The 16,690-nt window shown below is 43.7% G+C and overlaps 1 protein-coding gene, 1 long non-coding RNA gene and 1 pseudogene across 2 annotated transcripts in view; 2 read left to right on the top strand and 1 right to left on the bottom strand.

The window, feature by feature from the left end:
• The window catches only part of LOC103349028 (uncharacterized), a 50,122-nt gene extending 39,834 nt beyond the window's left edge, over positions 1-10,288 (bottom strand). The window contains exon 1 of the long non-coding RNA XR_001793731.3: positions 10,025-10,288. This is a non-coding gene — a long non-coding RNA (uncharacterized lncRNA). The remainder of the gene's footprint in view (positions 1-10,024) is intronic.
• LOC127492252 (U2 spliceosomal RNA) lies at positions 9,082-9,209 on the top strand (annotated as a pseudogene).
• On the top strand, positions 10,254-16,387 carry SAP18 (Sin3A associated protein 18). Its single transcript, XM_002712801.5, has 4 exons — positions 10,254-10,516; positions 10,725-10,834; positions 15,619-15,741; positions 15,977-16,387. Exons 1-4 carry the CDS (start codon positions 10,388-10,390, stop codon positions 16,131-16,133), a joined length of 519 nt encoding a protein of 172 aa, XP_002712847.1. The 5' UTR covers positions 10,254-10,387; the 3' UTR covers positions 16,134-16,387.
• The last annotated feature ends 303 nt before the right edge of the window (positions 16,388-16,690 follow it).

Here is a 16,690-nt window from a genome sequence, read left to right on the forward strand (position 1 = left end):
GGTTTGTACTTCTTGGCTCACCATGCGATTCTTCCTCCACATATGTTCCACCACTGCCATGCTCCATCTTCATGGTATCCCAACTAATGGGTCCCTCCCTAACCTACATTCCCTATCTTGGACTTGAAACTTCAGAACCATGAGCCAAAAATAAACTGTATCTCTTTACAAAATTAACTTCTCTCAGGTTCTTCACCACAGTGATGAAGAGCTAATACACAGTGATCAATAAATATTAACTATTGCTATTACCATATAAATCTAAAAGGGGAGAATGTGATACTGCAATTATTACTTAAGCATACAGAAAATCTTTAATTATTTAACATATATTATAGTGCTAAGCACTTTTTTTTTTAAAAAAAGATTTACCTATTTGGCCTGTGCCACAGCTCAATAGGCTAATTCTCCACCTGTGGTGCTGGCACACCGGGTTCTAGTCCCGGTCGGGGCACTGGATTCTGTCCCGGTTGCTCCTCTTCCAGTCCAGCTCTCTCCTGTGGCCCGGGAGTGCAGTGGAGGATGGCCCAAGTGCTTGGGCCCTACACCCGCATGGGAGACCAGGAGAAGCACCTGGCTCCTGCCTTCAGATCAGCGCGGTGCGCTGGTTGCAGTGGCCATTGGAGGGTGAACCAATGGAAAAGAAAGACCTTTCTCTCTGTCTCTGTCTCTCTCTCACTGTCCACTCTGCCTGTCAAAAAAAAAAAAAAAGATTTACCCATTTATTTGAAAGGCAGAGTTACAGAGAGGCAGAGGCAGAGAAAGAGGTCTTCCATTCTCTGGCCCACTCCCCAAATGGCCGCCACAGCCACACCAATCCAAAGCCAGGAGCCAGGAGCCTCCTCCAGGCATCCCACGCGGATGAAGGGGCCCAAGGACCCGGGCCCTTCCACTGCTTTCCCAGGCCATTGCAGAGAGCAGGATTGGAAAAGGAGCAGCCGGGACCCGAACCAGTACCCAAATGGGATGCTGACACTGCAGGCGGCGGCTTTACCAGCTATGCCACAGCACCGATGGCAAGTATATATTTTATTTAGGTAAATGAAAGTACTTCGAAGTGTTTGTGGAAAATGAAATTAAAAGATAAGTTGGTTTTGCTGCATTTTTTGAAATCCATATATATGAGGGGTCTTCAAGAAGTTCATGAAAAATGTGTATGATGAAAAATATCTATGCATGGACTTTAAAATTTTTTGTACCAAAATAAACATTTTCAATTCCATTTTTTCATGAACTTTCTGAAGTACCCTGAAGGCAGACTTAAATTTTATTCATGTCACGGTGGATATCAATATCACATTCAGTCACAAATATTTCCTAATCCCAAAAATATTACTTACAGTATTGGAAGTTGGAAGTTTTTTTTTTTTTTTTTTTTTTTTTGACAGGCAGAGTGGACAGTGAGAGAGAGACAGACAGAGAGAAAGGTCTTCCTTTTTGCCGTTGGTTCGCTCTCCAATGGCCGCCGCGGCTGGCGCGCTGCGGCCGGTGCACCGCGCTGATCTGATGGCAGGAGCCAGGAGCCAGGTGCTTCTCCTGGTCTCCCATGGGGTGCAGGGCCCAAGCACCTGGGCCATCCTCCACTGCACTCCCTGGCCACAGCAGAGAGCTGGCCTGGAAGAGGGGCAACCGGGACAGAATCCGGTGCCCCGACCAGGACTAGAACCCAGTGTGCCGGCGCCGCAAGGCGGAGGATTAGCCTAGTGAGCTGCGGCGCTGGCCTGGAAGCTTTTCTTTATGTGCAATCTTGGAATCAGGGCCAGAAGAGCCACCCCAGTTTTTCCCAAAAACACTCCTTACAGACTTAATGATTAAAGGCCTAAACCAAACAATTTCTATGGCTGCTTTTTTTTCCCAATTGAATAAACATGTTCCCAATATTTTGCAATGATTGACAATTAGATCTTTGAATGTGCATAATGAATTGGCAAAAGTTTATAATTAAGTAATTATGACAGCAATGCTATTCTATTTATAAAGATTTCACAGAATCAGCCATCCTTGGTCATTACAGGGAATTAGCATATTAATTTGATCCTCTTGCCTCATTTTAAAAGATAAAATCTACATGATAATGATAGTGACAGTAATGATTATAATGCTCACTTTTGTTGAGTGCTAAGTGCATAGCAAAACTGTACCAATTACTTCAGATGTACTTATTCTTCGTAACAGACTATTTGATATTTAATTGTTCCTAACTTATTTATCAATTCAGAGCAATTAAGGGACTTCAGATTAACCAGTTAACACATGCCTGTGGTGAAATTTAAATTTAAGATCCTTCTGACTTTAAAGTCTAAGATGTTGGGGCCAGCGCTATGGCGTAAGGGGTAAAGCCACCGCCTGCAGTGCCAGCATCCCATTTGGACGCTGGTTCAAGTCCCAGCTGCTCCACTTCTGAACCAGCTCTCTGCTATGGCCTGGGAAAGCAGTAGAGGATGGCCCAAGTCCTTGGGCCCCTGTGCCTGCGTGGGAGACCCAGAAGAATCTCCCGGGTTCTGGTTTTGGATTGGCACAGCTCCAGGTATTGAAGTCATTTGGGGAGTGAACCAGCTGATGGAAAACCTCTCTCTCTCTCTGCCTCTGTAAAATCTGCCTTTCAGGTCGGCACCGTGACTCACTAGGCCAGTCCTCCGCCTGCAGCACCGGCACACCAGGTTCTAGTCCCGGTTGGGGCGCCGGATTCTGTCCCAGTTGCCCCTCTTTCAGTCCAGCTCTCTGCTGTGGCCCGGGAGGGCAGTGGAGGATGGCCCAGGTTCTTGGGCCCTGCACCCACATGGGAGACCAGGAGGAAGCACCTGGCTCCTGGCTTGGGATCAGCGCGATGCACCGGCCACAGCGTGCCGCCAGAGCGGCCATTGAGGGGTGAACCAACAGAAAAAGGAAGACCTTTCTCTCTGTCTCTCTCTCACTGTCCACTTGAGTATTAAAATTTTAATTGCCTTCTAAACTTGCTTCTGGCAAATATATTGACATTCTACAGCCTCTTGAGAAAGCGTTCCTTTGTTTAAAAGCCATTTTCAATCTGATCATTCAAATGCTTAACATAGGGGTAAGTTGAGAGATATTTCTATTCTCTGAAAAGGCAATAGAATCCCTCATTCTGCTTCATGGACTTAAAATGTACTGCAAATGAGATGAGAACAACCTGAGCCTAGTGGAAAAGTGGGTTCCTAAATCATACACCATAGTCTATTTTATTTTATTTTTATTTATTTATTTGAAAGGCAGAGTTACAGAGAGGAGGAGAGATGGAGAGAGAGATCTTCCATCTGCTTATTCACTCTCCAAATGGCCAAAATAGCCAGGCCTGGGCCAAGCCAAAGCCAGGAGCCAGGAGCTTCCTCTGCATCTCCCCCACTGATGCAGGGGCCCAAGGACTTGGGCCATCTTCAGCTGCTTCCCCAGGTGTATTAGCAGGGAGCTGGATTGGAAGTGGAGCAGCTGGAACTCAAACTGGCACCCATATGGGATGCCAGTGCTGCAGGTTGGGACTTAACTCACTGTGCCACAACGTCAGCCCCTGTAGTCTATTTTAGTAGTATTATGGGGAATAGAGTCCCCAGCTGGGTTTATTCCAAGTTCTTGGTGTGAGAGAATTCAGAGACACAGAGGTGCAGGAAAGATATGAGTGTGGCAACCCTTCTCCATGAGGAAGGAAATGCAACTACCCCCACCAAAGTTAGGGTCATCTGTGTACAGAAGAGAAGATGATGCCCTAATTGAATATTCAAGTAGGATGGGCTTTGGGCAGGGCTGCAGTGCCTGGGTGATCTCCACGTGGTCATCATGGCATTCTGTGCATGAGAAGTGAGGCTAAGGCGCATGATGGGAAAGTGGGTGTGTGTGAAGGCTACAACCATGTTGGGTCAGTGCAGAAGCAAGTGGGGTTTTAGGCAGTATGAGGCTCCAGCACAAAGGCTTCTAGCAGTCTCTCAGCTCCTGTGCTCAACAGCTCCCTGCCTAGCCCGTATCAGTGGGAGCAGTCTAGTGATTTATCTGTTCATTCATATCACTCAATACTTACTGAGCACCCACTATATGAGGAATGGGCTAGAAGGTGTGGAAGCAGAGATAAGACAGACAGAATGTCAGCCCTTGGGGAGCTTACATTCTAGAAAGGGAGGCTAGTCATAAGCCAATCAGAAGGGAGATATGCTAAGAGAAATAAATGGGTGACTGATGAGTGGAGGAGTGAAGGAGGTAGAACCTTAGTGAAGCTGGAAAAGGCTTCTCTGAGATGACTGTGATCATAATGTGAATGAAGATGGGGTGGGGGCACAACAGTCTGGGGAGAGTGCTTCAGCCAGAGAAAGCAGCAAGTGCGAATGTCCTAGGCAGGAAAGGCCTGCCTGGCTGCAGGGGGTTGGAAGGAGGAGAAGGCCAAAGGGGACAGTAGGAACTTAGTACATAAGTTGGTTTCTATTCTAAATTGCAATAGGATTCTTTGAAGGCTTTTAATCAAGGATTAGGACTTTTTTTTTTTTTTTTTTACAGGTAGAGTTATAGACAGTGAGAGAGAGACAGAGAAAGGTCTTCCTTCCCTTGGTTCACTCCCCTAATGGCTGCCACGGCCGGCGCTCCGCGCTGATCCAAAGCCAAGAGCCGGGTCCTTCCTCCTGGTCTCCCATGCGGGTGCAGGGCCCAAGCACTTGGGCCATCCTCCACCGCCCTCAGCAGAGAGCTGGCCTGGAAGAGGAGCAACTGGGACTAGTACCCGGTGCCCCAACTGGGACTAGAACCCCGGGGTGCCGGTGCCGCAGGCGGAGGATTAGCCAAGTGAGCCACAGCACTGGCAGGGGTTAGGATTTTTTAAAACACTACCCTTCGGTCTGTAATGTGAGAAGATGGCTGCAAGGGTGACACAGCAAGGCCAATTAGGACTAGTGAAGTGCAGCATTGCTTGTAGTGTATATGCTCTTCTGTGAAAATACAGCAAGTTCTTAGGGGAACAGAAAGTAATCTATCCTCTAAGTAATAATAATATAACTGCAGGCTTGGTTCTTCTAATGTTAAGGGAATTTTTATATCTTTTTTACTCTTAGTAACAAGCAGATGCTTTACTACAATAGAACCTCATAAATATTGTGCTTAGACTGTATGTATTGTCTCTTGTAGTTGCATTGGAAGGAAAGTTTATCATTTTAGAGATTTGAGAAACTTTAATAATCACCTGAAAGGACTCAAATTTATAATCCATAACTTTTACAAAGAATCAGAAAATTGTGTGATTAATAGATTCCATTAAATCTTTCCCAGAAACACTTTTTTAAGTTAGTTAATTTTTAAAAAATATTTTATTTATTTGAAAGGCAGAGTTAGAGAGAGAGAGAGAGAGAGAGAGAGAGAGAGAGAGAGAGAAAGCTCTTCCATCCACTGATTCACTTTCCAAATGGCTGCAATGGCTGGAGCTGAGCTAATCCAAAGCCAGGAGCCAGGAGCTTCTTCTGGGTCTCTCACACGGGTGCAGGGGCCCAAGCACTTGGGCCACCTTTCACTGCTCTCCCAGGGATGTTAGTAGGGAGCTGGATTGGAAGTGGAGCCGCCAGGACTTGAATATGTGATGCTGGTGCTGAAGGCAGTGGCTTTAGCTGCTACACCATGGGGCTGGCCCCCAGAAACACATGTTGTATTGTGTTCATGAATACTTATTTCCCTGCCATTAGAAATCCATCCTGGCTTATGTCCCTTGGAATAATATTTTCAAGGTTCATTCATGTTGTTAACATGTGTTAGAATTTCATTCCTTTTTAAGGCAGAATACTGTTCCATTATGTGTATATCTTTTCATCTACCAACGTACATTTGGGTTATGTCTTTTGGATGTTGAGAATAATGCTGTTATGAACATGCTGTAGAAGTATCTGCTTGAGACACTGCTTTAAATACCTTGGGCTATACATCTGGAAATGTACTACTTATGTGTGTAAAATCTAATGAAAAAGAGAAAAGATGTTCACACTTAAATACAATTTCTCTACTGAGATGGTCCTATAAGGCCAAATGGACTGAACAACTACCCTAACTACAAGAGGTCTTCAAAAGTTCATGGAAAGTATGTACTATGAAAAAACTATGCATGAACTTCAAAATTTTCTTGCACTTCTCTCTCTCTCTCTCTCTCTCTCTCTCTCTCTCTCATTTTTGAGAGCTGGAAAGACAGAGGGAGAAAGCTCCCATCTCCTGGTTCACTCCCCAAGTACTCAGAACAGCTGGATCTAGGATAGGCCAAATCTGTAAGATAAGAACTCAATTCAGGACTCCCATGAGAGTGAAGGGAACCCAATTATTTGCCTCCCAGAGTCTGCATTAAAAGGAAGTTTGAGTCAGGAGCCACAGCCAGGAATTAAACTCAGGTACTCCCAATGTGGGATGTGAGTTTTTTTACGTAGTGTCTTAATTGCTAGGCTCATCACAACCCCTAAATTTATCTTTTGACTCCATTCTTCTACAAACTTATTTAAATGCTCACATATTCTAAAATATAGCTGCGGTTCTAATGCCCCAAGGTATTAGGGAATTCCATTTTGATAAGAGGTGGCTATTTTTTAAAGTTCAAGACTGAGAGCTTGTGGCTGGTGCTGTGGCATAGCAGGTAAAGCCACTGCCTGCAGTGCTGGCATCCCATATGGGTGCCAGTTCGAGTCCCAGTTGCTCCATTTCTGATCCAGCTCTCTGCTAATCCGTCTAATTCACAGCAGAGGATGGCCCAAGTGCTTGGGCCCCTGAACCCACGTGGGAGAACCGGAAGAAACTCCTGGCTCCTGGCTTCGGCCTGGCTCAGCATCAGTCATTGTGGTCATCTGGGGAGCGAACCTGTGGATGGAAGACCTCTCTCTGTCTCTAACTCTGTTACTCTGCTTTTCAAATAAAATAAATAAATCTGTAAAAAAAGGAAATAAAAGGCTGAGAACTTATATTAAAGAAGTAAAATGTCAATATCACCAATAAAATGTTGAGAGATTCCTTTTCATTGTTCCAATGTTTTCCCTTTGATTGACTAGAGTGCCCTCATGTGTCAGCCTTTTTAAACTCTGGATATTTTGAAAAAGATTTAATTTTATAATCATAGAATTTTTGAAAAAAATTTAACATAACCTGCATGCCAGGTCCCATCCTAAGCAAAATTAAAACAAAAAATAAATAAAAAACAGTGATCTAAATCACACATCTTAAACTTTACAAAAAAGGGACTGGTGCTCCACTTCCAACCCAGCTCACTTGTAATGGCCTGGGAAATCAGTGGAAGATGGCCCAACTGCTTGAGCCCCTGCTTCCAAATGGGAGACCCAGAAAAACCTCCCAGCTCCTGGATTTGGCCTGGCCCAGTTTTGGCCATTGCAGTCATTTGGGAAATGAACCAGCGGATGGAAGGCCTCTCATTCTGCTTTTCCCTCTAATTCTGCCTCTCAAATAAGTAAGTAAATCTTAATTACAAAACAAAACAAAAAAAATTTGAAAAGGAGGGAAAGAGAGAGAGAAAGAGGTCTTCCATCTGCTGGTTCACTCCCCAAATACCTGCAACTGTCAGCAGTGGGCCAGGCCAAGGCCAGGAACCCAGAACTTCATCTGGGTCCCTGAGGTGGATGGTAGGAACACAATTACTAGACCACCATCTGCTACTCCCCAAGATGCAGGAAACTAGATTGGAAATGGAGAAGCCAGGACTTGAATTGGCATTCCAATAGGGAATGCCGGCATGCCATGTGGCAGATTAACCCGTTGGGTCACAAGGCCCACTCCTACAGCTACACTTTTAAAGAATGAACAATCATACCCTGCCTAGTAAGAGTACATTACTGATACCTTACAGGCTCTGAATACCCTTCATAACTTGCATTACTCAAGTTATCCCACAGAGATAACACTTCCCCAAATCCATAATTGATCATCCCCAGGCTCCTCTTTATGACTTCACCATTTGTGTTTATTCCCAAAACAATATCTTTTAGGGAAGCGGTTCTTATTTTTGACTCTTGCATAAATTGAACCCTATTATATTCTTCTGTGACTTATTCTATATTTTTAAAAACTGTATTGATTCATTTTCAAGTCTTTATGGTATTCCAATTTATGAATATACTTTTTGATAGTTACAAGTTATAAGGAATATCACCTTGTGCTCCTATGCAAGTTTTCTGAGGTATGCATGAGGATTAGAACAGGGGCCTTAAGGTGTTCACATATCTAATCTTTCTAAAATAACGCCATTTAATTTTCCAAAGTAGATGAGAATAGTCTATAAAAATTCCCTTCTCCCATATCCTTGCCAGCACTTACTTGTCAGACTTTTACATTTTGGTCTATTTAGTAAAAATGTTCAATGTTCTTTATATTTGTGACTTTAATTTGTATTTCTATGATTATTTATGAGACTGGCCATTTTTTCCAAATATTTACATTCAAATTTATGCTTTATCTTTTAAATGCCTGCCCATGCCTTTTGTCTACTTTTCTATTATTGGCACAGATGAGTGCAAAAAGCATAAATATACTCCTTAAAGACTAATTTTAATTCAAACAACTATATAACCACTACCTAAGTTAAAAACATTTTGCCAACAGTATAGAAGCCCCTCCTTTATCACAATCCTGTTATTTCTTGAGAAGTAATCACCACTTTGACTTCTATAATTATCTTGATTGTTTTAACACCTGGGAATCTTGAACAACATATTTTAGTTGTGTCTGCTTTGTATGTTATAAAAATGGATTTACACACAGCATACATTCTTTTGTCATTGGCATCTTATACTTGCCATTATGTTTCTGAGATCCCTGTTTTATGCAGCTGTAGCTTGTAATTTTTGTTGCTTTATAGTATTTGTTTTCTAGCAGGGTTTTTTTTTTTTTTTTGTGGTCTAGTAGTTTTTTTGCTATACAGTATACTACTATTCATTGAACTGTTTTGCTGTTAGTCAACACGGGCTCATCTCAGTTTTTTGTTCTTATAATACTGCTAAGTACATTCTTGTAATGTTTCTGGATACACTTGGGCAATATTTTCTCCAGGGTTTATACTCCACAGAATGGGGCTGTTAGATGTATACATATCTTCAGTTGTACTAAATAATTCTAATTGCTTCTTGGCCTTTTGGCTAAGATCAAGTATATTAAATAATTCATTTTCCAAAGTGGGTGTAACAATTTATACTCTTACCGGTGGTATGTAAGAATTCCATTAGTCTACCATGATTGCTATTGTCAGTTTCTAATTCATTTGGTTTTAATGCATTTCCCTGATTAATGTCTGATCACCTTATATAGTCATTGGCCATTTGGACTTCCTTTCTAAAAACATTTTATCTTACCCATTTTTCAATTGTATTGTCTTCCTCCTTAGTTCTTACATAGTCTGGATACAAGGTTTTTTTTTTTTTTTTTTTTTTTTTTTTTTTTTTTTTTTTGAGATTTACCTATTTATTTGAAAATCAGAGTTAGATAGAGGGCTAGAAACAGATCTTCGAACCACTGGCTCACTCCCCAGGTGGCCCCAATGGCCAGGGCCGGGCTGAAACCCAGAAGCCAGGAGCTTCATCCTGATCTCCCACGTAGGTGGCAGGGGCTCAGACACTGGGGTTATCTTGCACTGCTTTCCCGGGCCATTAGCAGGGAGCTGAGTGGAAAGTGGAGCAGCTGGGGTACCAATGGGTGCCCCACGTGAAGCCGGCGACACGGGCAGCAGCCTTATTTTACACCACCATCCTGGCCCTGGATACAAGATTTGGTCAATATATGCATTACGTTATCTTCTGTTTTTCTCTTTATGATGTATTTTGAAGATTTTTTTTCCAGATTTAATCTAGTCAGATGTCATCTTTTCTGGCTGGTGTTTTTGTAGCACATATTCCTATCTACAGGTCATTAAAGCTGTTAATGTCGCCTTTCGCATGTAGGTCTCTGGTCCGCCTCAAGTGTGTGTGCCGTGTACTGCGTGAAAAGAATCCAATTCGTTTCCTCTCCATTATGCGATGTCTTAATCATTTGCCAAAAGGCTTTGTTTCTGCGCTTTTCATTTTACCTGAGGTCCGTAGGTGCCAGGCCGCTATTCTTGTGATTTTGCTAATAAAGAACGGGCTGCCATGTTCCTCAGCGTTTTGGGTTCGCTCAGGTTTTCATTATTTTATGTGAAGCCGCCACTTCAAGCTTAATTCGCCAGTCAACGTTTAACGGGATAAATACGTCACCCCCTAACGGCCCGGGGACCGACAATAAGCACTTCCGGCCAAGGCTCCACCCCGCGGCCGCCCGCGCCCGCCTTTTCGCAGAGGCCGTAATCCCCAGGCGCCGGGCCGCGAAGGGCGCCTGCGCCGGGAGACGCCCCGCCCCGCCCCCCGGCTCTTTATAAAGCCTCGAGCCTCTCCTCGCGAGAGACTCCGTGCTCATGCTCGCTGCAGGGGTCGGAGGTCAGAGCGAGCGTCTCGCGGGCCGTAGGAGGAAGATGGCGGTGGAATCGCGCGTTACCCAGGAGGAAATTAAAAAGGAGCCAGAGAAGCCGATTGACCGCGAGAAGGTGAGGGCCTTGGCGCTGTGGGGTCCGGGAAGACGTGGAGGTGCGCCGGGTAGGGCAGAAAGGCGCGGCCTGTGTGTGTGGCGGTGGAGAAGACCGTGTGTTTGCTCCCGGCGCGGCTGGGAGGCCGCGACGCTTCGGGATGGAAGAAAGCCCGGGCCGCCGTGCTTAATTTCTGCCTTTTCCCTCCCCTCGCCTCTCCTTCCCCTAGACATGCCCGCTGCTGCTGCGGGTCTTCACCACCAATAACGGCCGCCACCACCGAATGGATGAGTTCTCCCGCGGAAACGTACCGTCCAGCGAGCTGCAGATCTACACTTGGTGAGCGCGGCGGGGGCGGGCCAGGCCCCTGGCGGAGACCTGCGACGTCCGCTCCTTAATTGCCTTAGCTAGAGTTAATCTTTGATTCCAGATTTTCTCTTCCACTGTGGGCCTCTGGGTGCAGCTCCGAGAAAGTTAAAAAGGTTTTTACTGTTAGGGGAAAGGGGATTTGTTCATTTTTTTTAATGCTTTTAGAATTGTCGCCGAAACTTTTGGGTTAAGAATTGACAGACCCAAGGTTGCTATCCTGTTATTGCTGCCTGATAGGAAAATGATAAGAGTATGTACTTAATTAAAATTCCATACCAGACTTAAGGGACTCAAAATTGTATCAATGGTAGTAGGATAACATAGTAAGGGTACGGGATGCTGTTGGAGTGATCCCTGTTATCCTAAAGAAAATTTCGGCTTAATATGAAGCCTTAGATGGAGAAGCACTAGGGAAAAAAAAAGACCAAAAGCAGTTTGTGGAAAACCAACACTTTTTTTTAATTCATTTGAGAGTCAGAAAGAGTTCCCAGCTACTGTGTCATTTCTCAGATGCCTGCAGTGACTGGGGTTTAAGCCAAGGCTGAAAGCTGGGAGCTGTAAACTCAAACAAGTAGTTGACAGGGACCCAACTACTTGAACCATCCCCACAGCCTCCCAGGGTCTACATTAGCAGGAAGCACGAGTCAGGATGTGGACATGGTTATTGAACTTTGTTGGCACTCTGTACAGGATGCAGATATCTTAACCACTAGGCCAAATGCCTGCCCCCCCCCCCCCAAAAAAAAAACAACAACCCATACTTGTAATTCCATTTTCCATGAACTTTCTAAAATATATTTGTATATTATAAATGTGTATTGTCATAAATATTCACTGTATTAGAATGATCTATAGAAAATGTCAGGTTTTTTTTTTTAAGTTGTTTCCAAGACAGATAAATAATTCTGACCTCAGAGTTTATGTTAGTGTTGGTGTTCAATGGTGACAGTTAAAATGACCAAGCTAATTGTTGCAGAATAGAATGTGAACTCTGACAGGATAAAAAGCTGTAGACTTACATAACAATGTGAGTCCTTATCCGAAGGCTTATAATTTCTTCAGTTTGAGCTCTTTTTTTCCAGTTAAAGTAAAATTAAGATTTATTTATTTGTAAGGCAGAGCCGCAGAAAGAGAGGTCTTCCATCCACTAGTTCACTCCCCAAACAGCTGCAACGGCTGGAGCTGGACTGATTCAGAATCAGGAGCTTCTTCCGGGTCTCCTATGCGCGTGCAGGGGCCCAAGGACTTGAGCCTGTTTTCCCAGGCCATAGCAGAGAGCTGGATAGGAAGTGGAACAGCTGGGAGTTGAACTGGCCCGTATGGGATGCCAGCACTGCAGGTGGTGGCTTTACCTGCTATGCCATAGCGCTGGCCCCAGTAAAATTAATTTTTATTAAAAATATGTTTTCTTGTAGGATTTAAATTTTTGTGTCATAAGTCTTCACATGTAGAATATGCTTGATATATTGGGGAATTTTTCTCTTTACTACTTTTTGTATAGGCACAGAAGATGCCTACCGGGACCAGTGTTATAGCATAGCAGGTTAAGCCTCCAGCTGTCACCTCAGCATCCCTTATGGCAATGCCAGTTCAAGTTCTGGCTGCTGGCTCCACTTTGATCCAGCTCGCTGGTAATGGGGGTTGAGGGTGAGGCTGTGGAAGATGGCCTAAGTGCATAGGACTCTGCCACCCACGTGGGAGACCCAGATGGAGTTTCTGGCTCCTGCCTTCTGCCTGGCCCAGCCCTGATGGGCACAACCATTTCAGGAATGAGCCAGTGGATGGAGGATCTATATGTCTCTGCTCCTTTCACTCTGCCTTTCAAATAAGTAAAGTAAATCAATCCCTTCCTTCCTTCCTTCCTTCCTTCCTTCCTTCCTTCCTTCCTTCCTTCCTTCCTTCCTTCCTTCCTTCCTTCCTTTTTTAAAGCCCATAGTGATGTTAATGTCACTATTTCTGATTGGTGAAAATTGGGATAACTTACTATGTTCTTATGTATGGCTTTTCCTCCTTGGTGAAATTTGGGATGTAATTTACCATATTCTTATGTATTGCTTTTCCTCCTTCTCCCTCTTTCAATAATAAGCATTTATTAAGTTGGGCCCCTTGCATGGCTTGCACAGAAGGGCTTTGGATCTGGAACATTCCTTGAAGAGACTTTAGTCTGTCTTTGAGTTGTATGTGTGTGTGTGTGTGTGTGTGTGTGTGTGAGATTTATTTGAAAGGCAGAGGGAGAGAGATCTTCTATCTGCTGGTTCATTCCCCTAATGGTTGCAGCAGTGGGTGGCTGGGTCAGGCCAAAGCCAGGATCCTGGAACTCGGTCCTTGTCTCCCATGTGGGTGGCAAAGGCCCAAGTACTTGGACCATCTTCCGCTGGTTCTGCAGGCACATTAGCAGAAAGCTGGATCAGATGTGGAGCAGCCGGACTCAAACCTGTGTGCATACAGGATGCCAGCATCACAGGCAGCGGCTTAACCCACTGCGCCATAATGGCAGCCCGAATGTTTGAAGAGTATTTTAGCCCTGTTGTGGGCTTGAGGTATACTGCTGTGTTTTGCTTACGTGTGTGTGTGTGTGTGTATGTGTATCCAGCTGGGAGTAAACAGAAGTCCTTTGCCTGGAGCATAATGGGCGCATGTAGACCTTGTGTTGGCTTCAGGGCAAGACCTAACCATGGGAAACTCTTACTGTTGAAGGTGTTCTTACCATCTCTTCCCTGTGTGAGCAAAATGTTGTTTGAGCCAGTGCCAGTGTAAGTTGTGTCTGTATTGGTGAAACACCTGAAAATCATGCAGAAACTTGACGTCCTGGGACTGCTGCTCCTTGTGCAGACCTTGGCAGTGCTGTCTGCAGTACGAACTCCTGGGAGTTAGTACAAAGTGATCTTGCTTTGCATATCAGTTTTATATAAAAATAGAACTAAAACACTGAGAGATGGGTTAAAGTAGAGAGTTAAAATTAATGAGAGGTTGAAATAAAACAGTGATGTGAGAGTGCAAGAAAAAATTAGGTTTCATGTGTATCTAGGAATAGGAACATTAGGACTTTGTTAACAGGGTGGAGATAAGAAATGAATAATGCTTGGAGTGATGATCTGGGCAACAGAGTGGGTGTTGGTTTTTTCATACAAATATGAGAGGAGGGGCATGTTTGGGGGGAAAGATTTTGAGGTCCATTAGGGAACTGTTAAAGACTGGGGGGCCCAGCACTGTGGCATAGCAGGTAAAGCCGCTTCCTGCAATGCTGGCATCCCTTATGGGTGCTGGTTCGAGTCCCGGCTGCTCCACTTCTGATCCAGCTCTCTACTAAGGCTTAGGAAAGCAGTAGAAGATGGCCCAAGTCCTTGGGCCCCTGCACCCACGTGGGAAACCCAGAAGAAACTCCTGGCGCCTGGCTTCGGGTCAGCTGTTATGGCCAACTGGGGAGTGAACCAGCAGATGGAAGACTCCTCTCTCTGTGTAACTCTGACTTTCAAATAAATAAATAAATCTTTTTAAAAAGAGAGAGAGAGAAAAAAGAATGATTGGGCAGCAGTGGAAAATAGAAGATGGTATGGTCATATTGTGTTAACAGAATGCTGTTTAGTTTCCAGAAGTGCCTAGTATCCTTGTGCTGGTTTATAGCACTCTACAGACAATGCTTTTTCAAGTTCCAAACAATCTGATTTTTCTAGTTATGGAAAAAAAAATATATACTAGGTGGTTACTGTATCTCAAATTCTTGTATTTTAGAGTTTTATAGGTGGTAGCTCAAAGGACTATATGGGATTCTTATTTCCAAAAATATTTTCAAGGGACAATCTGTTGTGAAAGAAGCTTGTGTTTAATCTTGAGAAAACTTTGTCTCATTGGCTCCAGGATTCCATCTGTTTTAAACTGATAAGATCACATCTAAGAAAGAAAAACAGTAACTATACCTAACACTTTGATTCGAAGACGCATTCCAGTTTTAGAGATGAGAAAATGTGGAAGAGTGCATGTCTTAGCAGTGATGAAATGTGGGCATTTGGCGCAGTGGTTAAGATGCTGCTTGGGATGTCCACATCCCATACTGGAGTTCTGGATTTGGGTCCAGGCTCTGCTGCTGCTTTGAATTTTTTCTCTTAAGAGTTTATTTGAAAGGCGGAGTTAGAGGGAAAGATCCTCTGTCTGCAGGTTTACTCCCTTAATGGCCATAACACCTGGGCTGGGCCAAGCCAAAGCCAGGCGTCTGGAACTCCATCCTGGTCTCCATGGGTGGCAGGGGTCCAAGCACTTGGGCCATCTTAAACTGCCCTTTCCATGCATGTTGATAGTGAGCTAGATTGGAGGTGGAATGAGTAGGACTTGAATCAGTGCTTATATGGGGTGCTGGCATCGCAGGTGGAGGCTTAACTCACTGCGCCACAACTGCCCTCCCCCCCCCCCACTCTGCTTCTGATTTCAGCTTCCAGCTAATAGGCACCCTGAGAGGCAGCAGTGATGACTCAGATGTGTGGGTCCTTGTACCCACAAGGGAGACCCAGATTGAGTTCTCAGCTCATGACTTTGGTTGTGGGTTGGGAGAGTAAACCAGTGATTGGAAGATACCTCCCCACCTCTACCTTCCAAATAAAATTTTTATTAAAGAAAGATTGACATACAATTACGTTCTTGTATTAAAAGACCCTGGGAGTTCCTAAGTCACGATTGTGACACATGAAATTAACTCATTGTTATGTTATTGCTGATTAATAAATTGTAAATGTCTTTTTTTTTTCCCTAAAAAAATTTAGGATGGATGCAACCCTGAAAGAATTGACCAGTTTAGTTAAAGAAGTCTACCCAGAAGCTAGAAAGAAGGGCACACATTTCAATTTTGCAATTGTTTTTACAGATATTAAAAGACCTGGTTATCGGTAGGTAACTTCTCATTTTTCATTACTATAATTTTTGTTTTTGGTGTGTTTTAACTGATAGAAATAACCTCTTTAATAAATCTCTTCAGTGGGGGAATATGAATTTATATTACTATCTGGCTTATCTTAATATATCTCAGATTTAACTGTTTAAGATGATGGGGCAAAGCCAGTACCATATTCACTTTGTACTATATATATATTTGTACTATATAGTTGGTTTCCTTTCCTGCAGAGTTAAGGAGATTGGCAGCACCATGTCCGGCAGAAAGGGGACTGATGACTCCATGACCCTGCAGTCACAGAAGTTCCAAATAGGAGATTATTTGGACATAGCGATCACCCCTCCGAATCGGGCACCACCCACTTCAGGGCGCATGAGACCATATTAAATTCTATTTACTATTTCTTGACTTTATTTTTCAGTTGGTTATGTAAAATAAACTTACTCTTTTTCCTCTCCAGATTATTGCCATTAAGCCTTTAAATTCTAAACAAATTGTAATGCTTCTATTTAGGAGATTTGGATGTGCTATGGTATGAATATTAATAGTCCATATGTTTCAAGCCCTTCTGTAAAATACAAAGAAAAGTGCTCTTAGCATTCTGTGTAAAACTGTATTGTTAAATACATGTGTGCAATCTGCTTGAGTGTGAAAGTTAATGGGGGCAAGGGAACAGGGCTTAATGTCATTTTGCAGACTTACACTGAGTAGTGGAGAGGGGTGTGTGTCTTAAGTCTCAGAGGGGTTGTACAAGAAAGCCATGGCGTTTTATGAAATCGGGCCCAACTTTGTGGTAATAGACCCTTGTTTGCAGTTAGAAAAAGGATGTGTTTGGATGAGGCATTTTGAAATTGTATGAACTGAGGCAAGTTAAAGAAAACTGCCTGTGCTGGAAGAGATTGGCCTTCCCTGATCAGGGTGCAGTGACATAAAAGGTTGTAGAA

Source organism: Oryctolagus cuniculus, chromosome 9 (assembly GCF_964237555.1).
Source record: "Oryctolagus cuniculus chromosome 9, mOryCun1.1, whole genome shotgun sequence".
NCBI classification, from domain to species: domain Eukaryota; kingdom Metazoa; phylum Chordata; class Mammalia; order Lagomorpha; family Leporidae; genus Oryctolagus; species Oryctolagus cuniculus.

Bases quoted from the DNA above. Each gene is read 5' to 3' on its own strand.
- SAP18 (XM_002712801.5), top strand. From the start codon at position 10,388: ATGCTCGCTGCAGGGGTCGGAGGTCAGAGCGAGCGTCTCGCGGGCCGT. The intron at 10,517-10,724 runs GTGAGGGCCTTG...TCCTTCCCCTAG, and splicing joins AGCCGATTGACCGCGAGAAG to ACATGCCCGCTGCTGCTGCG. The intron at 15,742-15,976 runs GTAGGTAACTTC...CCTTTCCTGCAG, and splicing joins ATTAAAAGACCTGGTTATCG to AGTTAAGGAGATTGGCAGCA.